Below are 23,446 nucleotides of genomic sequence, written 5' to 3' on the forward strand. Positions count from 1 at the left end.
TAAGAATCCCAGGTCCCCACTCCTACCTGGGCCATCAGGTATTCCAGAGAACCAGGGGCACTCACCACAGGAAGGAGTAGGATTATTCTCTGGATGAAGTGAATGGGGAAGCCACCAGAGAAATAAAAGTGGGACAGCTAGCTGAAGGGTAAATAACACTGGCTAGAGAAGAAGGACACCAGGGGTTTAAGCTCTAACACTGTCACTCATTGATTACATGTCCTTGTCCAAATAATTTTCTCATTTGTTAAACAGAAGGTTAGACCAGAATGATCTCTAAAGTAGATTTCCACAGTAAAAATCTGTGATTCTATTAAAAAGAAAGAGCACATCCTTTAAAATATGGCTAGTTTAAGTAACGAGCCACAATATGAAGTGCTTTTTAGTCAATGGAAATTCTAGTTTACTTCTTATAACATGTAGTTCTTTTAAAAATATCGGTAAACGTTATAACGGAAAACCTCCAGTTAAGGTACTTTAATGTCTTTTTCCTCAAAAGACCAATTAAAAGGGTGTGGGCCAAGGTATACGGAACTGACGGAATATGCATGAATCTAGGACTGTAAACTGTTACAATCCCTAGACCCAAAGCAACAAGAGGAGGGAGAGGTTACCAGAACATGGAAGGGTGAGTTACATAGAGCAGGCCACTTGAAGAGAAGTAGTGACTTCCCAAGAAGGCAACAGACAGCCTGAGGTGACCTTTCAGGGAGAAAGCCGGGGGAGTAAATATACTGACCTCATTCTCTTCCCAATCTACAGTTTCCTGTCTGTGCTTCCTCCCCACTGGCCAAACTCAGTTGGAAGCCTGAGAGCACTGACCCCATTGATGTACTTCCTGCCCTTGGACTCCAGGATGGCGAGCAGGTAGAGAGTGGCCCTGGAGGAGCAAAAGGAAGACAACCAGCACAGAGGTGGGGATGAAAAGCTGGTAATCATAGCTGCAGAGAGCAGACTGAAATTCACTTTTTAAATATATATAAAAGTTCTTGACTTTGGGACATTAATTGAGAAAACTGGAGACATTCTGAATTGTAATAAGATTCTAGAATAATTAGTTCTACATTCAGTCTTTTATCTTTCTGTTTTGCGTCTTTTGACTTGAACAAATATCAAATCATGACTGATGGCATAAGTTTCAGTATTTACTTTTCATCCATGTAAATAATTCCTCTTTTCTTTCCCTGTTCACATCCATGTTGTTTTAGTTACACATCTGGTAATAAGGCATAGTATGTCAGAACTGTTTGATATTGTGGTTTTTGTCAGAGAACTTCTACCTTGTTTTTACAACTGGGCAGCTCCCTAAGCAGACAACAACAGCATTGCAGGGAAAGACAGAAAACCTTAGTTACAATATGTACTGTGTGGAGAAACACAGAAGGATGCATTTTGTTACATACAGAATCATTTATTTGCAATTACTTATTTATATCGTAAGTAATTTACTACACACATAAGCTTATGTTTCCATATGTAATTAATTTGGTCTGCACAGGACAAACATATCTTTTCCGGTTCTCACATCTCAAAGCCCTGTCCTGTCAATCCTTTGGGATCTATACCGACTAGATTAACACAAATCCTATACAGTCCCAGCAGACACTCAATTTTGACAGTAGTCTTTTTTTCCCCCCAAGGGTTCTCCATTAAAGACCCACCACATTAAGAAAGATAAGTCATCTCATGGGAGTGAGTACAGGAGGTCTTGACTAGTTCCTCTTTCAGAGGTTTTTTACTTCCCTTCAAAACTTTGGACTTGTATTTCCAACTGTCAGTTAGATATCTCCATCTAGGTATATTTTGGATGCATTTCAAATGCAACACAGCTCAAATGGAACTCACTGCATTTTCCCAACTTGCCTCCTCTTCTAGTTCAGTTAAGAGCATCACCATCTACCCAAGCCATCCATGTAAATCTCCCAAAGTAGAAACTTGGAAATTATTCTCAGCATTCCATTTTCCTCATCCCTCATATCTACATTCTACAAGTCCGATAAGCTTGATTTTCTAGAATACTCTGGAATCTTCTCTTTCTCCTTTCTTCTCTTACCCACTGCCACAAATTTCACCAAAATCGACACAATTTGCCTCTACACTAAGCTTTCAGACAACATCTCCCCTTTCTCTTCCTCTCCCTTAGTTTTTCCCTAAGGCATCCTTCCACATTCCTTCTGCTGTCATTCCAAATGCATATTTAATCACATCAGTGGACTCTTTAAAAACCTTAGTTTCTCCCTGGGGCCGAAAAATCTACTGCTTTGAATGCTAATCTTCACACTCTGCCCTTCTCTATTTAGTCAACCTTTCTCTGATATGCAATCATTTCTGACCTGTAAAAATGCATATGTTCTGTCTTTGCTTAAGCACTCTCTCCTCTTTGGGCATTCTCTGCTTATCTAAATCCTCTCCATAATAATAGCATGAAAATATTTTATTGTGTACTGGCAAGGGATAGGCACTATGCTAAACACTTTACATTCATTAGATGTTATAAGCACCATTTTACATTGAGGAAATTGAAGCAAATAATTTGTCCAATATCACATTTTAAGTAAACAGCAAAACTAGGATTACGGTTTAGGTCTACCTCAACCCATGAACTGAACCTTTAAATGCTGCCCCCATTACAGTATACCATCTAACTCAGGTCAAGTTGTACCCCTATCATTAAACTCCCAGATCATTCTAGACCGCTTTCTCTCATCTTTAATTGCTATTATATTTAACCAATAGCAGACTGTTTAGTACTAAATTATTCTTTAATATTTTCATTTTTTGGAATCTTATCTGAACTAGCTTGTAAATTCTTTGTGAGCAGGGAATTAAAAAAAAGAAATTCTTAATATGGCCCCACAAGGGCACAGAATATCCTTATAATAGCAAATAACTATCCCTTGTTGGAGCAGGTTATAAACGTGCTTTACATAACTCTATCATCTCATTTACACGTGTAATGAATACTTAATATTTGTTTTACTTAATTCAGGAGCAGACAAGATGAATTATATTTAGAGGATATAAGTGAATGTAAAATTTTCAGCAAGGACACAAACCCGAAATATGTAGTACATGTTTTTCTGTTCCGTCTTGAGCCATCTTTCTTTATGATACTACTGGACTTCTCTGTACTTGTAATTATTTTAACTGTTTATTACAAAAATGCTGCTCTATCTTTACGGTAATAATTAGCACCAGCCTGAATATTCATGTTACGGATTTTGACAAATATAAAGTCCAAATTTTTTATGTATATTTTTCTACTTTCAGATGCTCTCTTCCTTTTTGTGAAGACATATTTTCATTTTAAATAAGTCCACTATTAGGTAATGCTGCGTTGGGCCTATTTCTGAGAATTTACTCCTCGTGGGATCCTTCGAGTTCTTTCTTCGGAGGCGTGTAGCTCTGCATCCTTTAAAAGTGTTTTCCATTGACCCCGCAATCCCTTATGCCACACAAACAGAAACGTCCGGTCGTGGAGCGGCCCTCCGGGCGGCGGCACCACCACCTCTGTAGCCGGAAGTCTGGGTGTGACCTCGCCAGGCCCGAGGGCGATCCCAGCAGGACCCGCGGCCTGTGGGCCCGGGGCCGCCACCTCAGGCCGGCGGCGGGAAACCCCAAGAAGCGGGTTGCCGCGCGAAGGCAGCATCTGGGCCCGGCGGGAAACGAGTTCGCGAAGCAGAAGGGTCCCCGGGGCCTTTCCTGTCGACCGGCCCCGCCAGGCCGCGTGGCTGGCGGTGTCCGGCTGAGCGGGCTCATTTCCTTATGTGCTTTCTCAGAAATTTAGGCCGCGCTCGCCTGCACCCCCTTTTCATGATCATACAAGTGCACGTCAGAGTTTCTAATTTTTGGTATGTTTTTGAGACTACAGAACCGTATCCGCTAGGCCTGAGGAGTCCGGTCCTCCCCTGGGTCCCGAAACCAGAACCAAAACGGCAACTGCTGTGGGCGGTCCTGTAACCTCTCGAAACCCAAAGGCTAGAGGGCGTGTCCAGAGCCCAGGTGCAGGCGGAGGGGCAAATAACGGCTCCCGAAAGCACCGCCCCCCGCGCCGCCCTGCCCTCCCCACACCCGCCCATTTTAGTTCCCTCTGGTCTGTAGCTACTTCCCCAGCAGCTTCCTCTTTAAGGCGGAGCGCAGCGTGGATCTCGCGAGATCCGGCTTGGCGCCGTGACCTCCATGTGGGAGCTAGAGCTCTATAAGTAAACACTCCGCGCGGCGCAGACAAGGCTTCTTCCTATTTGTGAGGCAGGGGCTGCGGTGGCGCCGGCGCCTGCGACTAGTTCCGGTTTCCTTCCCTTCTCAGCTCCGCTGGGAGGGCGCGCGCGGTCTAGGAGTCGCCGCCGCCTGTCGGGCCCGGCGTCTGGTCGGTCTGCCTCGCCTGTGCGCGCGCTCGCCCGCCGACCGCGGAGAGCCAGAGCCGCTGGGGAAGCGGCGCGGGCCGGGCGGGGCGCGGCGCCCGGAGTGCAGGGGGAGACAAAGCGGGGCCGGTCCCTTCTCCCGGCGCAAAGATGTGGATCCAGGTTCGCACCATCGACGGCTCCCAGACGCGCACCATTGAGGACGTGTCTCGCAAAGCCACAATCGAGGAGCTGCGCGAGCGGGTGTGGGCGCTGTTCGACGTGCGGCCCGAGTGCCAGCGCCTCTTCTACCGGGGCAAGCAGGTGAGGCGCGCCCACCGCGCCCCTCGGGGAGCCCGTGTGAACCTCCAGGACGCGTGAGCTGGGCGGGCCGGAGGACTTGGGGCGCCGCGCGCGCACAGCGCACCTGGCTCTACCTCGGGTGGGCAGCCCGCGAGGCTCAGAGTGCGGGCCCAGGGCCCGCCGAGGGGGCGCAGCAGGGTCCCCACCAGCCCCGAGAGCAGGTGCGCCCGGCGGGGTCGGAGGCGGGGACGCCCTGAGCGCGCAGACCTGACCGCCCTTTCCTAGTGGGGCAGCAGCCGCAGGCACAGCTCATCAGAGCGCCTGGGTTCTCTCGTTTCCCGCGTTTGGCGGGGTCCGGGGCCCCTGGAGGGCCGGGAGGGCAGCGGGCGCTGGCGGCCATGCCACAGTGCGGGTGGGGAGGGCCGGCGGTTCCGGCTCCCGGCAGCGCTGACCCGGCTAACGGCTCGCATCGCTTCCGTGGCTCTTCCGCGCTCCTGGCTCCCAAGTAGGAGGGGGAAACTTACATCTTGCTCTCTCTCAGGCACAAGAACCTTAGCTCTGCCTCTTCGCGTGGAAGGGATTTGTACACACTGAAGATTCGAAGGGTTTCCGGAACTTCTGGCCTCCCTCGCTTACCTCCTCTCCTAGGATTGAAACCTGTCTTGGGGGAGATTAGAGACCCGGGCTGAAGGAGCTATTGATGTAACCCGGGACCGGATTTAAACTGCCCAGTATAGGCCGGGGAAGTTATTCCCAGAGTGGAAAGGAGTCTAAAAGACTGTTTGCTCTTCTTACTTGTCACCTTCTAAGAGTCCCCTCACCCAGGCTTTTAACACAGCAACTGGAGCATAGCCAGCGGTACATACTTGAAGGCTGAAACTGTTTTTGGCGGTGAGGGTGTCTTGTGGGCGTCTCTGGTCGTTGTATGGTATGGCCGTGGTCTGGCCCATTGAAGATTTTTCCCTATCCCCCACGGATAGGAAGTAGTCTACACCTAGAGACTCAGACCCCTCCTATTTTTCTTGTCTTTCTTTGTCTTTTTCAAAAAATGTTATGCACTAAAAAAGTTGGCATCCTCCAGTTGATAGACCACAGTTTGGCTCCAGTCCTGTGGTTTGAAATAAATGTAGCTCTCTTTGATTTGGTAGAAGTAGCCGTTTTCCTACAGCCACAAAGGATTTGAAAGGAATATTTTTCTCCCCTTCATAGGCTTATGCTTCGAAAACTGCCCAGAAATTTCCGAGTAACAAGATTTCATTCTGGGAAAGAAGGAGCTAGAGGTTGTTTTAATTTGTTTTTAAATAAGTGATAGCATCTTTGATATGTGTTTGCAGCCAGTTTTATATTGATCCTTTAGTGTTTGACTTGTAAAAACAGGTGTTCAATTTAGTTGTAAACTTTGCTTTTGAAATAATTGTATGTGTGTTAAACACTATGTAGCTTTATATTGCTGTGACTCCGGTGGCTGATACCTTTTTATCTTTTGGTCAGAGGTGAAAAGCATGTAATCAAGTCTTAAGAATTTTATTTTCTAGCTAGGGACAGTAGTACATGAATTCCTGGGATACTTTGGTGACTTCAGCACTAGAGATAGGAATGAAGCATGAGAATGTATTCCTGGGCAACATCACTAAAGTCTGATTATCAAACAGCTAAAAGAAAATATGCACCTGGCTGTCTTGGGGAAAGGTAGGGATTGGGTTAAATTTAGGGCAACAAAGTAGACTTCCAGTAAACTAGAAAGCTGGTTCTAGGTTCAGGGAAAAACTGTTGAGGATAACAACATTTTGTACTTCTTAGCTCAGGACAGTTGATAACTCACTCGTTTGATTTCTTCAGCTCAGTGATAAGCCAATAGGGATGAAGAATGGACTTTTGGTGCCCCATTGAGTTGGAGACAGAGAAGGAAGACACTGCTCCAGCTGTGTTTACTTCCTTATGAGCTGACAGGTAGCCATGGCAGTAATTATTATCTTCATTCTCCTTTTGTCTTTGGAGTCCACAGTCCACGGACAGGGTAGTGTGTCTGTAGCAGGCAACTACTGGATTGGCATCACAGGGCTGTGCCTATCCTATAAAATGCCTTTGTGCTTGTTAGCAAAAGGCACCCCTTCCTCAAGATGCTTTACTGCCACATGGTGAAAAATGTCATAAATAAAAACAAATTTACAATGTCTGTGATGTAAATGGTACCCTTTCCCCCTTCTCCCTGCACTTCTTGTGTTAGGTCTGCTACTTTTAATCTTTGGTGTATATCAGAATCACTTGTGGATATTTATTATAGATGCTTGGCTCACCCCAGAATTGCAGGTAGTTGAATTTAACAAGATCCCATGGGAGATTCTGATGAACACCAGAGTTTGAAAATGAATGTTGAAGTATAGTCAGTTCTCCTACTACTTTCTTGCTTTTCAAAGTATGGTTCCTGGATCAGCAGGATCAGTAGCATTAGCTTCACCTGGGAGCCTCAGGCCAGGCCTACGGAAGTAGAATCTGTAGTTTAACGAAGTCCGCAGGTGATCTGTATGCAAATTAAGTTTGAGAAGCAATGTAATTGTGTAAATGACTCCACTTTTGAGGGTCATAATGAAGAGCAGCAATTCAGGGCTGTAAGTTCTGGTTAGAGTAGGGTAACCTCGTTTGGCTCTCCTTCTCTGGGAGATTGAGTTTGAGGCACCCTGGGAATTGGGTTTTTTAAAGGAAGAGTTATGTTGGTGGATCTCTAAATCTTTTGAGAATCTACAGCTTTTCCAACTTTGAAAGGATTCTCTCCCCTCATTTCCTTCTTTCCCTTGTACCACTATAAGGATAGCCTTAGAATGGATTGTAGATGTGGAGCTTGCCCCAGAGCTGAAGAAAAACTGAATAGTGGCCTTTTGCCCCCGGACTCTTTGTTTTCATGTGGAATACAAAATAAAAGTGTTTGCCTAGTTAAAGAAGTGTATGTGTGTTATGTATATATAATACGATGTGAAAGACACACGGAAGTTACTAACTTCACGTCCTCCACCTGTATCCCCTATCGGTAGCCCCTGTGGGGTGACTTGCCCACTGCCTTCTCAGCCCCTGCCACTTGGTGTTTGCTTCCTAGTTTCCCCCTTGCATCACTGTTGCACTTCTTCCTGTTAGGTGGAATTTCTTCCGTGAACTCAATAAAAATTCAAGAATGCAGTCTGGCAAGACAAAAAAAGTTCTAGAGCCATTCCTGGCTCTCTAGTATTGTAAATCCTGCAGCCCCGTCGTCTCAGATGGCAGTTCTCAAACATTTTCTGAAATAGGGTTTTCTACCTAAGTGATGAGGTCACAGCAGCAGTGATACATTTTTGGTTTCAGTGGCTATCGGTGTTCCCTATAGCTAATATGGAATGATTCTTAAGAATTTATTGAGGTCCTGAGACATTGGACTATAGTTACACGCCTGAAACTCATAGGTGTTGTAATTTCTAAATGAACCAATCCCTTTCTCCCCATTCAAAGCATAATTTAAGTGACAGATAACTTGCAGTCTACACCTTCATTAAGTTTGGGAGAACTTCAGTACTTTTCAAATAACAAATCGTTCTAGTGTTCTTTACAACTTTTCACAATGGCCTAGCTGTGTGGAACTTGCTATGCAATGGATAATAATTACTTTTAGGAAAACTGGAATGGTACCTGTAAATTAGGGAAGTAGATAATCTGGGTGGAAGTGGCTGTCATAGCAAGCGTGAATAGTTGGAGGAAAGGTGTTTACATGTGAATGTGGGCCTAACTTTTGTTATAGGGCCCCATACCTTGATAAGCTTAATGTTGGCACTCCAACTTCAGACATTGCTTTTCCTTTCAAACCAAGTACCGCTTAAACCAGCTTATGTTTACTTTGATCACTTGGTAGAAACTAGTCAGGGGTTGAGTGTAAGAATGCCTCCAAGGTCCCTCTGACTCTTGTGCGTCAAATTTCAACAGAAGAATGTTTATGGAAACACTTTGGGTTTCCAATTATTTCACCACCTGAATGGCTATATTCATTTTGGAGAATGCCCTACCAGTTAATTTGCATGTTCTATGCTGTTAGTTTAGTTTCTACTTTGAACACTTCCATTTTTCTAATTGTTATAATGCACAGCAGTTTTTTATTTAATCAAGTTGTGCTTTTCCAGCTGTTTCAAAATTAGTGCTTACTTTTTGGGGCTGGGGAGAGCTATTGGAGAATGTCAAAATGAAGGTGTGAATGTATAGTTTTTTGCTCTTTGAGTTTTTCCCCCAGTAATTCAGAATTAGAGGGAGTTCTTGTTTTTTAATAAGGTAAGCAATATTAACATTCTTATCCCTATAAGGGCTTATCTGCTTACTGACTTGGGAGACTCCTTAGGCTTATTTGGAATAAGCATGTTAACTAACCTGTGAGATACTGTCTCATTTAATTCTCCCACTGGAAACTTGTGTATTTCTTGATCCTTTGTTGTGTTTAACATTTGTGAAGACCTGTCATGTGCAGGATTGTGCTAGGTGTGTTCTTGGACCACTTGAATTAAAATATCTAGTACCTTAGTGAGTTTATCATTCAAAGACAGACTTTCATTCTTTCCCTTTGGTTGACTGCTCGAATATGGTCTTACTGTGTTAGAGAGTTGTGAATGGTGACAGGTATTACACTCAAAGGGGAAAAATGAACAGTGACTAAATTGGTAATGTTTCTGGGGAAATGATAGTTCTGATCTTCAAGGAGTTTAGTTTTCTTATTGAATCATGGTGAATTGGCCACCTGAATTTTATAAAGAAACAAAATGGAGACTATTAGTTTCCTAGGGCTTCTGTAACAAACTACTAAAACCTGTAGCTTAAAACAACAGAAATGTGTTGTCACGGTTTTGGATGCTCTAAGTCTGAAATCAAGGTGTCAGCAGGGCGATGCTCTCTCTGCTCTAGGGAAGAATCCTTCCTTGCTTCCTTTAGCTCCTGGTATTTGCTAGCAATCCTTGGTGTTCCTTGGCTTGTAGATATGTCACTCCAGTCACATGGCTGTCTTCTCCCTGTGTACCTTTACATCTTCCTTCTGTGTGTCTGTCTCTCTGTCCAAATTTCAACTTTTTGTAAGGACACCAATCACAATAGATTAGGGCCCACCCATATGACCTAGTTTTAACTTGATTGCCTCTGCAAAAACCCTTTTTCCAAATAAGATCACATTCTGAGATGCTCAAGATCAGGACTTCAACATATTTTGGCAGGGGGTGGTGGTTGGGGGGACAATTCAATCCATTACAGAGACCTTGCCAAAATAAGATGATTTATTCACTATTCATTCTGGAAGACTTTCCATGATACAACTTGGTAACTTTTACAAATGGATAGAATTAGAGAACTTTAGGCAGGTGGAATAGCATGAGGAAGAATTGTAATGATTCCTGCTAGAATTTTTTTTTGCTGCTTGATTTTTAAGAAAAATTACTGACAGTGCTTCAGAAATAAAATGGTTAACTTAATGTCTTTAAGAACACAAGGTCATAAAACAACTCACTTTCAAAATTCACTTTTTCTTTCTTGCTGAGGATTCAGGCACTGTTCGTTAAAATAAACAAAACTTGGTGAGAAATCGAGTTTTTCTACCTAAGCGATGAGGTCATAGCAGCAGTGATACATTTTTGGTTTCAGTGGCTATCAGTGTTCCCTATAACTAACATGGGATGAATCTTAAGAGTTTATTGAGGTCCTGAAAAGATGCTGATATCAGAGGCCATGAAGTAATAGGAATAGTTTCAAGATCACTAAATTGCAATGCTATGAATTTTATTTTAATAATTTGGCTAGGACATTTGGGTAACTAAAGATGTAGAAAGATCAAATTTTGAGAGAAGCATTTTAATCTTTTTCTTTTTTCTAGTTGGAAAACGGATATACTTTATTTGACTATGATGTTGGACTGAATGACATAATCCAGCTACTAGTTCGCCCAGACCCTGATCTTCCTAGCACATCGAAACAGACTGATGTACAAGCCAAACTCTATTCTAATAGTCCACCTAAAGTAAAGAAAACCCCAAGGGTGGGAACTTCCAATCAGCCATCTACATCAACTCGTGATTTTCTTATTGATCCTGGCATTGGAATATATAAGGTATGTTGTCGCCTTCAACTTCTTGTTAGTTGTGAGAATACAGATGTCTGTTCTCTTCAGGCTGTTGTGAATAAGTAAACATTGATTGCCGTTTGAAAGTAAAGACTGGGCTGTTAATACTTTAACTTTTAAAAGTAGTCTTTAAAAAATTGTGATATATATATAGACGAATGTATAAAATGTATATGTACAGTTTAAAGAATAATAAAGCAAACGCCTGTGTAATTCCACCAAGGTTAAGAAGTAGAATGATGGCAGTTTTTTTTTTTTTTTTAATTTTTTGTTTATTTTTCCCCCCAAAGCCCCAGTAGATAGTTGTATGTCATAGTTGCACATCCTTCTAGTTGCTGTATGTGGGACACGGCCTCAGCATGGCCGGAGAAGCGGTGCGTCGGTGCGCGCCCGGGATCCGAACCCCCCGGGGCCGCCAGCAGCGGAGCGCGAGCACCCAACCACTAAGCCACGGGGCCGGCCCTGGCAGTCCTTTTTTAAAGCCTCCTGTGTGCCGCTACCAGAACACATCTCCCTCTATCTCCCTAAAAGATAAACTGCTTGTTCAACTTGTATGAACATTGTCTTGTTTTTCTTTAATGTTACTACTTATGTGTCTCTAGACAATATGTTTTCTTTTGCCTATATTTGAATTTTATATAATGGAATTCTTTTTCCCAACTTGGATTCTCATACATATAGCTGTGTTTTATTTTTCACCTATTACGTACTCCATTTTATTAACATGCCACATTGTATTTATCTAATCCATGATTAATAGCTATTTGGGCTGTTTCCAGTTTCGGCCATTAAAAACTGTGCTGTTTTGAACCTTTTATGTGTATCCTCATGCACGTGTTCAAGAATTTCTTTAGGAATTTTAACCTGGAAATAGAAGTGCTGGTTGTTCAGTGACAGGATACTGCCAAACTGCCCTCTACTTTGTTCCGTTGATCTGTTTGTCTGCCCTGTGCCTATATTATTCTAAGTAGTAAGTAGCCTGGTAGACAATTTTGATACCTCCGTTTCCCCCATCTCCCAAATGTAATTCCTCTTTAAGGGTTTCTTGATGTTTTGCTTCTAACACATGCATGTAAAAATTTTAGAATTAGCTTGTCAGAATTCTACAGATAAATAATCTGGTGGGATTTCACTGGGGAATGAATCTATAGATCAGCTTGGAGAATTGACATCTTTACAATGTTGAGTCCTTCATTCATGGACATGATCGATGTCTTCATTAATTTAGATCTTTATCATCTTTCTCAGTTTTCTCTTTATATATCTGTTTGATTTATTTCTAGTAGCTTTGTTTTTGATGCTATCTGAAATGGTTATCTTTTAAAACTGAGATTTGTTTGCCAATATATAGAAATGCAGTTGATTTATTGTTGACTTTTGTATCCAACTTTTTCAAATTCTAATAAATTTTGTAGAAATAATGGAGTGACAGTTTTGCTTCATCCTTTCCTATCCTTAGAACTATTTTTTCTTAATTCTTTTATCAGTTGGGATAAATTGGGACCCAGAGTCAGTTTTTCAGAGTATTTTCAAGGCTAAAAATTAGAAATTGGTAGATGAATTGAATTATTTAAGAAAGCACAAATAGTGATACTTTTAGATCTATGGAAAAATGCAAACAGATCTGTATATCTGGAAAGAATCAGAAAACTGGCAAAAAGCTATATCTCAAAAGTACCTGGCCTGGGTGGCTACACAGCTGAATTGCTTTTAAGCTATAAAGAATAGATAGTTAAGATGTTACCTAAATTGACCCACAACATAATAAAAGGAAAGCTTCCTATTGCTCTATAAATTTAGTATAACACTGATACTAAAAGATAGCAAAAAGCACACCAGTATCATTACATATTGATGTAAAACCTAAGTTATGTTTAGCAAATAAAATTATGACTATATATTAAAAGAACATAATGCCTTGACCAAGTATGGTTTGTCAGGAAGCAGAATAGTTCATTTTAATATAATTTATCATATTAATAAACCAAATAAAACAAATGATCTAATTGAAAATGTTTTTTGCATCTAAATAAAAATTTGAATCCATTTCTGATTAAAAAAAAATTCTTGGTAAGAGGAACAGATGGAATAGATGAATATTTTAAACCACACCCAGCATCATCCTTAATGGTGGGGGGAAAGCCAGAAGCATTCCCATTAAAGACAGGAGCCAGACAAGGAAGCTGGTTAATGCCACTGTTGTTTAAAATCTTTCTAGAAGTGCTAGATAGGAAAAAAACAAAGTGTAAATATTGGAGAAGGCTAAGTTGTTAGTCATAAATACCTGGAAAAGTTGAGAAAATAAACATATTAGAGCATTATGAGTAGTCAGTAAGGTGGCTATTTAAATACCAATAGCTTTCCTTGCTACAATCATTTAGTAAAAGAGAAAAAAAATTGTCAATAACAAAACAAAGCCTGAGAATAAACTTACATGATATGGGCAAGACTTATGTAAATTAAAACCGTGCTTTATGTAGTGCTCGTAATTCAGACAGAATTGTTAATATTGAAAGCCCACTTGCCATATTGTTGTCTACATCACCCATTGATTTCATCCTTTTCAGTTACCAATACCTTCTATGTTGATTTTTTTTTACATTGTTACTTTTTAAATAAACTAGTTATTTTAGAACAGTTTTAGATTTGCAGCATAATTGGGAAGATAGTACAGTTTCCATATATCTCACACCCAGTTTACCCTGTTACTAACATCTTACATTAGTACATTTATTATAATTACTGAACTGTATCTACTTAGCTTTTACCTAGTGTCCTTTTTCTGTTCCAGAATCCCATCTAGGATACTACATTACATTTACATTAGTGTGACATTGAATAGTTGTCGTATCTCCTTAGGCTCCTTTTGACTGTGACAGTTTCCCCGACTTTTCTTTGTTTTTGATGACCTTCACAGTTTTGAGGAGTACTTGTCAGGTATTCTGTAAAATGTCCTTCTAGTAGGATTTGTCTGTTGTTTTCCTCATCGTTAGACTGGATTTACATAATTTTGAGAGGAGGACCATGGAGGTGAAGTGCTATTTTCATCACATCGTGTCTAGGGCACATACTATCAATATTCCATTTGCTGGCTATAACTTATGTTTTAATGACTTACCACTGTTAATATGAACCTTAATCACCTGGCTGAGGTAGTATTTGTCAGGCTTCCTCACTGTGAAGTTAATCGCCCCCCTCCCCCTTTCTATACTGTGTTCTTTGAGATGAAGTCACTATATGCAGCCACATTTAAGGAGTGGGGAGTTAGGTACTCCACTTCCTTGAGGGCAGGTTATCTACAAAAATTATTGGGAATTCTACATGGGAGACTTGTCTCTTCTCCCCCATTTATTTATTCAGTCAGTCATTTATTTACATAAATATGGCTATTTTTTTTCATGTGTCCCTTCGACATACTCCCATTATTGTGGTGTGTTTTGTTTGTTTTTGTTAAAGCACTTTCTTTCTGGCACTAGAAGGTGCTCCAAGCTCACCTTAAGTATTTCCTGCCCCAGTCCTGGATTCGACCATTTCTCCAAGGAGTTTTAGTTCCTTTAATTGGAGAATGGTATTAGAAACCAAGATGCAAGCTCTAGGTATGCTCCTTTCTACTAGGGAGTCATTGCTTTGAAGGCCCTCAGCTGAGGAAGCAAGGAAATATATCTGTGTATAATATAACTCCTGTATATACATATATCTATAAATATTTAACTATCTGTATCTATATTAAGCTTACATTATTTTTAACTTTTTGGTTAAGGGCAAAAATTTAGAAGCTGCTACTTTTGACTTGATTTGTTTTGGGCTGTGAAGGTATGAATTTCTTTTCATAGGAGGGCCAGTTTATGTGTCTACAGATCTGCGATTATACAAAGTTGAGCATTTCCGGTCAATTTAAATTCTTTCTTTTTAGCATACTTCTCAGTACCTTGCTATATCCCCTCCCCTCAGTCTAACTCAGAAGAGCATCATGAGCAACTGCTTCTCTCAGCAGATCTTTGCTTTTTATTTTCAGTGTTAGTGCTTTGGCTGTTGACTACTTCTAGTACCTAACTTTTTTTTAAGATTTTATTTTTTATTTATTTATTTTTTAATTGTTTTCCCCCAAAGCCCCAGTAAATAGGTGTATGTCATAGTTGCACAGCCTTCTAGTTGCTGTATGTGGGACGCGGCCTCAGCATGGCCAGAGAATCGGTGCGTCGGCGCACGCCCAGGATCCGAACCCGGGCCGCCAGCAGCGGAGCGCACGCACTTAACCGCTAAGCCACGGGGCCGGCCAACTTTTTTTTTTTTAACATCTCTTATATTTCATATTAATATATAGCATAGATGTTAAGTACTTTAGTTTTGTCATCAGACTTGGTTTTAAATCCCAGTTCAACCTCTTCGGAGTTTTACAAACTTGGCAAGTAAATTTTACATTGTCTCCCTTTCCTCATTTAGAAACATGCTTAAAACCTGGCACTTAAACTCTCAAAAGGCTACTGTTATTTGTAAAGTAATATGTTTAGTCAAAGCTGCATTTAACTTGTTAGTTGAAGAGCCTAACAGATTTATTTGCTTTTTTTGATGAAGCTCAGTAATTGTCATAGGTATTTGAAATTTTGACTAGTGACTTTTTTCATATAGAAGTGCTTATTTCTGGATAATTCATTCATTGAGTGAATATTTGGATATCAAGTATATATTTGTACTAGGTAGTAGAGATAGAGTAGTAAACAAATGATATTGCCCCTTGCCTTCATGGAGTTTTATTAGATACTAACTTCTTTTTGGCTGACTTGAAAATGCTCAGAACCTGCTACTTTTGAATTGTTTTGAATTCACTTTGAATTTGTCTGTTTTCCTTAGAGCAAGTCTCTGAATAGTAAGTATATCAAAATTTCATTAAATTGTTTCTAGATCACTTAAAAATTGGGAGGGATTTTTTTGCCTTTATCTTGAATTCTTGCCTATGTTACTTTTGCTTTACTTTTGTAAAGATTTTCCTTTTATGTACATAGAGCTTTGTATAATTAAAATTGCTTTGTGGATGAGCCAACAAATTTTGGGGCTTTTCTTCCTTTTTCCTAAAATTTTCTTTGAACCTCATGCATGATAAGCAGATACAGAAAGTGAATTTTCAAATTAGCGTGACTCAAAACTGGCATAGGTAAACATTTAAACTCAATACATTAAGATGAAATTTTAATCTGAAGTTATTATCCAATATCATTCTTGTTTGCCCTATTTGATAACTTTGAGCAACGTTTGGTCATTTACAGTTATCTTTTCATATATTTTAAGATACTAGATACCATATCCAATATGCAGAGGCTGTGTCCATCTTCCCATTGTACAACACGGATTGAATCACACTGACTCTAGGAAATAATTTATTTTCTGAAACAAGGTAGACTTTTGATACCTAAGTTGATTTTAGTTCTGGTTTTTGGATGTGGAAGCTTTATATGACTCACATAAGATCCTACTGTTGAAATGACTGTCATCCTGGCCTAAATAATAACTTTTCAGAAGGATGATAGTGAGCTTTTAGGGTTTAGCTAAGTGCATAGCACTGTTAAACTTTTTACATGTTTTCTTATGCTCGTTGTGAGAAATAAAGGAAAGAGGAAAATTATCAATAATTATTAAGTAAAAATCATGGATATTTTAGTATTTTCCTGTCTTTTGTCTACAGTGCAACTCCACTTCTTGATATTTAACCTTTTTGATTATGAAACATAATAGACAATACAAAAGAGTAGAGGTTAATGAAATATTATGAAGTCAACGTTCATAAACAATACCCAAATTAAGAAATAGAACAGCAGTACCCCCAGGAACTTCCCATGTGCCCCCTGTTGATTAACTCCCTCTTCTCTAGTTGTAACTACTACCCAAACTTCTGTGGTAATCAATTTTTTGCTTTTTATTTACTTTATCCTATTATTACCCTTGAACAACCTCATAATAACCTTTAACATATGTCTGCATCCCTAATTTTCTTCTTTCTAAACTTTCTGTAAATGAAACGATGTTCCATTTTGATTTGTACCTCTGAAGAAACGGTATAATGAGAGAATCATGTTCAGAGTTGGAGAAACCTTTATCAGCTTAGCTCCCACTTCTAGCTATGTATCTGCTGAGGGCAAGTCTGTTTCACTTCTGAACCTCATTGGAAAATAAGAATGACTTCGTATCGTAATTATTAAAGGAGATAGTGTACATAACACTAAACTGCTAACATGTTTACTAAGCAGAATATAGCAGTGAGACTATACTCTGAGTTTTAATGAGTCTTAACATCGAACATACTTATACTTAGTGAAAGGATACAGTTGTTTCTTTTGTGCCTACTTGGTGCTTGCTAGCTTGACATGTCATGTGGATTTTGTCGCATAATTTCTTAATACACTGTAAAGTATGTTATTTTATAAAGAAGCTGAGGCTAGGACAGGTAAATAACTTGTTCAAGGTTACACCTGGTAGGTGACACACAAGGACTTAAACCTAAGTTTAGCTGCAGAGCTGGTGTGTTTTCCACAGAACATACAAAGTGCTTAGAAGTATCCCCATCATATAGTAAATCCTCACATATACTTCACTGTTTTTTTTTTTTATATCAAGTACTTGGGCATGGAAGATATATTCTTCTGTAAATGTGGCTGTATTTTTGATATGAATAAATCCAGCTCTTAAGCTTAGATTTATGTGATTGGGTTGTGTTTTTTGTTTTTGTTTTTTTTTAACTTTATCTCATGACTTTTTAGCTCACATATGCATTATTGGTGTGTGTGGTCCCCCCCCACCTTTATCTTTTATGTTTTGACATTTTAGGGGAGCCCTTGCTGGCTGAGGATAGATTACCTCTTTTGGGGCTAGCTAGGAAGAGACAGTAAGCAAGTGAACTCACCTTTCAAATACAAACCAACCAGTCCAGAGTCTACAACCCCAGCCACCTCTTTATCTACTTTCACAGACCAACCAACATTGCTATGCTCTAACCATCCGGGGTTCAGGTATCAGACAACTAGAGACCACCCCTATAGCCCAGAGCCTGCCAACATTATTCAAACTAGCCAATCCTAAGATGTATACCCTGCCCTGACTTGCCTTTTCCATGGAAAACTTAATAAAGTCTCTGGGCCATGCTTTCTCCTTGCTCCTTCTGCCTCCTGACCTAACCTGTTGCTTTCCCTTGTGGCCTTACATGGAGTGCCCCCTTTTCTTGGGAAATGTAATCAATTTTCCAATGGTATTAGACTCCCCATGTTGTCAGTCACCTTCATAAATTAAAATTCTGGGGGCCAGCTTGGTGGTGCAAGTGGTTAAGTGCGCGTACTCTGCTGCGGCGGCCCGGGGTTCGCCGGTTCGGATCCTGGGTGCGCACCAGCGCGCTGCTTGTCAAGCCATGCTGTGGCGGCATCCCATATAAAGTGGAGGAAGATGGGCACGGATGTTAGCCCAGGGCCAGTCTTCCTCAGCAAAAAGAGGAGGATTGGCAGATGTTAGCTCAGGGCTGATCTTCCTCACACACACAAAAAAAAATTCTGCGGGAGCAATTGAGACCCCCCTCCCCCCATATTCTGTTTTCCTCTTTGTCATCCCATCTGCTTTTTTGCTGCGAGATCTCTTCTGGCTGATTACTTTTCAGTTCTTTTTTTTTTTTTACTCGACTTTGCTTATTAGAGCAGTTCTAGGTTCACAGCAAAATTGAATGAAAGGTACAGAGATTGCCCATATACCCCCTACCCACACGCATGTATAGCCTTCCTCATTATCAACATCCCCACCACAGTGGGACATTTGTTAGAGTTCATGCACCTGCGTTGACATAGCTTCACTGAAAGTCCATAGTTTACATTGGTACACTCTTAGTGTTGTATATTCTGCAGATTTGGACATACTTTTTGGTTCTTAATTTCAACTGGATTACTACTAAGAAAGTTACCATGGCAGTATCCTCTGTTTTCATGTTAATCATACAAGTTTAAGTATCCTCTTCTGAACCATCTTCAAAACCCAGGCTTTACGAAAGAGGCTTTAACCTCTTGCATGCAGTTTGACCCATTTGGGTTTGGCCTAACTTAGTATGCCTGTGTAATGTGCAGAAACTTTACTTTTGAATGTGTGTGTGTGTGTGTGTGTGTGTGTGTGTGTGTGTGTGTGTGTGTGGAAGATCAGCCCTGAGCTAACATCCGTGTTAATCCTCCTCTTTTTGCTGAGGAAGACCGGCTCTGAGCTAACATCTATTGCCAATCCTCTTCCTTTTTTTTCCCCAAAGCGCCAGTAGATAGTTGTATGTCATAGTTGCACATCCTTCTAGTTGCTGTATGTGGGTCACGGCCTCAGCATGGCTGGAGAAGCGGTGCGTCGGCGTGCGCCCGGCATCCGAACCCAGGGCTGCCAGTAGCAGAGCGCGCGCACTTAACCGCTAAGCCATGGGGCCGGCCCTACTTTTGAATTTAAAAGGATTTTTTTTTTTACTCAGTTTATATGCATTGTCATGAGTGGTTAACTATACTTAATAGGAGTATTTGTCATTTTTATTTTATTTTATTATTTTTTTTTTTGCTGAGGAAGATTGGCCCTGAGCTAACATCTGTTGCCAGTCTTCCTCTTTTTGCTGAGAAAGATTGGCTCTGAGTTAACATTGGTGCCCATCTTCCCCTATTTTTTCTTTTTTTTTTGTGAGGAGATCAGCCCTGTGCTAACATCTGCCAGTCCTCCTCTTTTTTTGCTGAGGAAGCCTGGCCCTGGGCTAACATCCATGCCCATCTTGCTCCACTTTATATGGGACGCTGCCACAGCATGGCTTGCCAAGCAGTGCGTCGGTGCGTGCCTGGGATATGAACTGGCGAACCCTGGGCCGCCACAGCGGAGCGCGCACACCTAATCGCTTGTGCCACTGGGCCAGCCCCCATCTTTCCCTATTTTGTACGTGGGATGCTGCCACAGCATGGCTTGAGAAGCAGTGTGTAGGTCCGCGCCCAGGATCCAAACCTGCAAACCCCGGGCCGCCAAAGTGGAGCATGCGAACTTAACCACTACACCACCGGGCCAGCCCCTGTAATTCTTGTTTCCAGTTATAAAAGTAGGGTTACTGTTCTCGAAGAATGCCCTAGCTAGCTTTATAAGCAAACGTGTTCTCTTTTGTGTGTAATGTTTAAACAGTGGCAGTATTTTTGGATTGACTTAGATTTTCATTAACTCTAATTGTGTTGCCAAATATTGAGGTATCCAGATACTAGATTTGCCTGCTAGTTTATGTTTGATATGCAAATTAATTATTTCATTTTTACCTCTTACTGTTCGATAGTAAGATTTATATTGCTAAACGTATTTTTTCTGTTACAGGTTTAGTATGAACTATATGCCCCATTCTCGGCTAGAATAATAATGGTGGGGTGCTATGTGAAACCTCTTACATTTTGATTTGCTATGAAAGAGTAGTAGCCTCAGTTTATTCTCCCAAGTATGATAGACCTTGACATTGATTATTTTTTGTTTTAGCTAGTGTTGCCTGTAAGAAACCAAATGTCTTTAAACTTGTCATTGACTATTATGGAGGAAAAGAGCCTGTGTCCATTTAATGCGTGAATTGATTTATGCAATATATACCTTGTTCCATCTCTGATTCTTTGTTATGTCTAGCCTGGTTGGCCCTTAGGTCTTTTTCTTTTCTCCTCAACTCTTCCTTCTTATGTTACATTGAACCTATGTCTTTCAAGCTGTTTCAGTGCTACCGTGTTTGTTACATACAGTGCCTTTGGTCAAATACTGTACCTCTTCTGGTGGTAGTGATAGTTAATAATTTTTAGTTTTGTCTGTACACTCTCTACCTTCTGTGTTAGCTTGGTGGTTTGAAACCTTTTTACATTTTTAATGCCTTGTTTCTAAGTTTATCACTTGACCTTTGAAGTTCCTATTTACCTGTCTTGTCATCAAGCTTTCATGATACAGTGGCAAGAACATAAACTTCAAGGTCGAGATGTCTTCAAATCCTAGCTTTACATTTCATTAGTTTTCATTTGGAGCAAGTTAACTTGTCAGAGCTTTTGTTTCCTTATCTTGTAAAATAGGAATTATTAATTAAGGTTGTTAGAGTTAGATAAGCTTAAGTTAAGGAGCCTTGCATATGGATATTTAACTTCTAGTATATATTCCCTCTGCCCCCAAACTATACCATCTGACCGAATTCTATTGGATACCTTAAGTGATCTCTTATACCCTCAGGAAGAGCTAGCTTGATTAGGTGATGATCTTGTATTAGTGATGTCATTTTTTTATTTTTAAGGACTTATCACTTGGGGCTGCCTTTTGGTTATTGCTCCTGAAAGAGCCTTGACCTTAAGGCCAATTTCCTCAGGTTTTTTAGGAGAGGATTTTTTTAAACCAGCTTCCATATTGTAACTCTTAACTTCTGGTATACCTGTTTTCTAATACTCTATTTTCCTTTTGTCAGATTGCACAGTTCAGTTCTGGAACATCCACTAGACTTGACTACATCCATTTTGCATCTTATACCTCTGTTCTTTTGCTATTTTAGCTTTGTTCTTTGAGATACTAAATAATGTATTTGCTAGTGAGTTTCTAAGTATTGGTGGAATTTACCCCATTTTGTATAGATAGGTTCACTAGATTCTTCCCTTTGTATGTGTGCATAATTCCCTCACTTTCAAGTTTCATTTTCTGTTTAATATTTTACTCTTTTCCGATTGGACTGACTGTGTAAATTATCTTTAGGAGTCTGAAAAAATTAATGGAACAAATTAATAACATAGTCATAATAGTTTATAAAGTCCTAGCTTTTCGTTAGTGACATTCTTATTGAATGACTTGCCAGGAGGACTCTTGGGTACACAAGAATTACATTTTTAAAAGTCTAATGTAGACACAGGTAAGGAGTAGTTAAAATGAAAACACCTATTTCATTGAAGGAAATTGGGAGGAAAGTTAATTTTCATATTAGTGAATAACAGATTTGACAGTATAATCCAAAGAATAGTTTTAATCGACTCTGAAATTAAACGTGAGTAGCTGAAAATATTGTTAACCATGATGATGCTCAAAATAACTTGAGTTATATTAAGGTTTTTGAAGCAGTAGATGAAATTAGCTTCATTAACTAATTTTAAACTTTTTTTAGGTAAATGAATTGGTGGATGCCAGAGATGTCGGCCTTGGTGCTTGGTTTGAAGCACGTATACATAGCGTTACTAGAGCTTCTGATGGACATTCACGTGGCAAAACTCCACTGAAGAATGGCAGTTCTTATAAAAGGACTAATGGAAATGTAAATCATAATTCCAAAGAGAACACAAATAAATTGGACAGTGTACCCTCTACGTCTAATTCAGACTCTGTTGCTGCTGATGAAGACGTTATTTATCATATCGAGTATGATGAGTAAGTGCTCATGCTATTGAGGACTTCATTCATGTTTTTGTTTATAGAGGCAAAGCCTTCCATTTCAAGATTGTTTTCAAATAATAGTCTTTCTGAAGAAATCATTTAGGGGTCGTGTTCAGTCTATTACCATCTGTTTGTTATGTTTCTGTTTGTTTAGTGGTTGTAATATAATAAGGGCTCCTTAACACTCAGTCATCTCTGGCTCCTAAGTGATGTGTTGTTTTCAGTGTCCTAATACCTGGCTTAATTTAGTATGTAAGGGTTTCTCTTTGTCTCTTCCTCTATTAGGTTTTTTGATATGTATTTTAATAATTTAGAAAGTATATAATATTTAGTGTAATAGCTACTAGAATGTGGTTGAAATATTTTTTAAACAACTTATTATTGAGATAATTCACTTATACAATTTACCTGTTTAAAGGGTATAATTCACTATTTTTTGGTGTATTCACAGGATTGTGCATTACCATAAACTAATAGCAGAACATTTTTATCTCCCCCTACCAGAAAACCCCCTACCGAGCAGTCACTCTTCAATCCCTCTCCCCCAATGAAATGTTTCTAAATGTTTGTATGAAAACAGTATTAAGAACTTGCCTTGAGAGCCTAGCTTCTAACACTGAATTATCATTTTCTTCACCTTTTTAAAATCCTAGTATAAAAGTTACTATTGGGACAGATTTAGTATTTAACACACTAAATGAACTTAAGTCAGCCCTCAGGTGATACCTTAATACGTATGGAAAATATTATGCTGCCAAATCCTTATTGTGTATAAAAGTTCGAGATCCTAAAATGGTTTTGATATTTTTTCCTACCACAAAATGGTATAAGTTGTGAGTTGGTGTCAACTCAGATTTCCAGGATACCTGGAAAGGGGTCAGTAATAGATCCCTTTAATCTTTACTTTTCTGATACTTTTATGGTTGTGGCTAACTTGCCAACGTGGCTTATTTCGGATAAGCCATCATACTGCTTTTTATCATAGTAGATGTTAATAGAACCAACAACTAGAATGAGTATTAAGATCTAGGATTGACCAGGACTGGCAATATTGGTAAATCAAGGCTGGGATAGAAAGGAGTTGGAGTTGTGTTGATAGTACGGTCATGCATCACTTAACGGGGATATGTTCTGAGAAACACATTGTTAGGCTATTTTGTTGTTGCATGAACATCATAGAGCGTTCTTACACAAACCTAGATGATAGAGCCTCCTACATACCTTGGCTATATGGTACTAATCTTATGAGACCATCATATATATCGTTGGTCATTGACTGAGACATCATTACGTGGTG

At 40.0% G+C, this 23,446-nt stretch overlaps 1 protein-coding gene across 5 annotated transcripts in view; it reads left to right on the forward strand.

Annotated features, from left to right (window-relative positions):
• Positions 1–4,166: 4,166 nt before the first annotated feature.
• UHRF2 (ubiquitin like with PHD and ring finger domains 2) overlaps positions 4,167–23,446 on the forward strand; it is a 102,249-nt gene continuing 82,969 nt past the window's right edge. For 2 of the 5 annotated variants that reach the window (XM_058565785.1, XM_058565784.1), the window contains exons 1-3: positions 4,169–4,664; positions 10,507–10,740; positions 21,884–22,143. In XM_058565785.1, coding sequence (XP_058421768.1) covers positions 4,512–4,664; positions 10,507–10,740; positions 21,884–22,143 — 647 coding nt within the window. In that variant the 5' untranslated portion in view covers positions 4,169–4,511. Of the gene's footprint in view, positions 4,665–10,506; positions 10,741–21,883; positions 22,144–23,446 lie in introns of all 5 variants that reach the window. The other 3 variants (XM_058565782.1, XM_058565786.1, XM_058565783.1) reach the window with 3 other exon arrangements.

This window comes from Diceros bicornis, chromosome 22 (genome assembly GCF_020826845.1).
Source record: "Diceros bicornis minor isolate mBicDic1 chromosome 22, mDicBic1.mat.cur, whole genome shotgun sequence".
Lineage (NCBI taxonomy): Eukaryota > Metazoa > Chordata > Mammalia > Perissodactyla > Rhinocerotidae > Diceros > Diceros bicornis.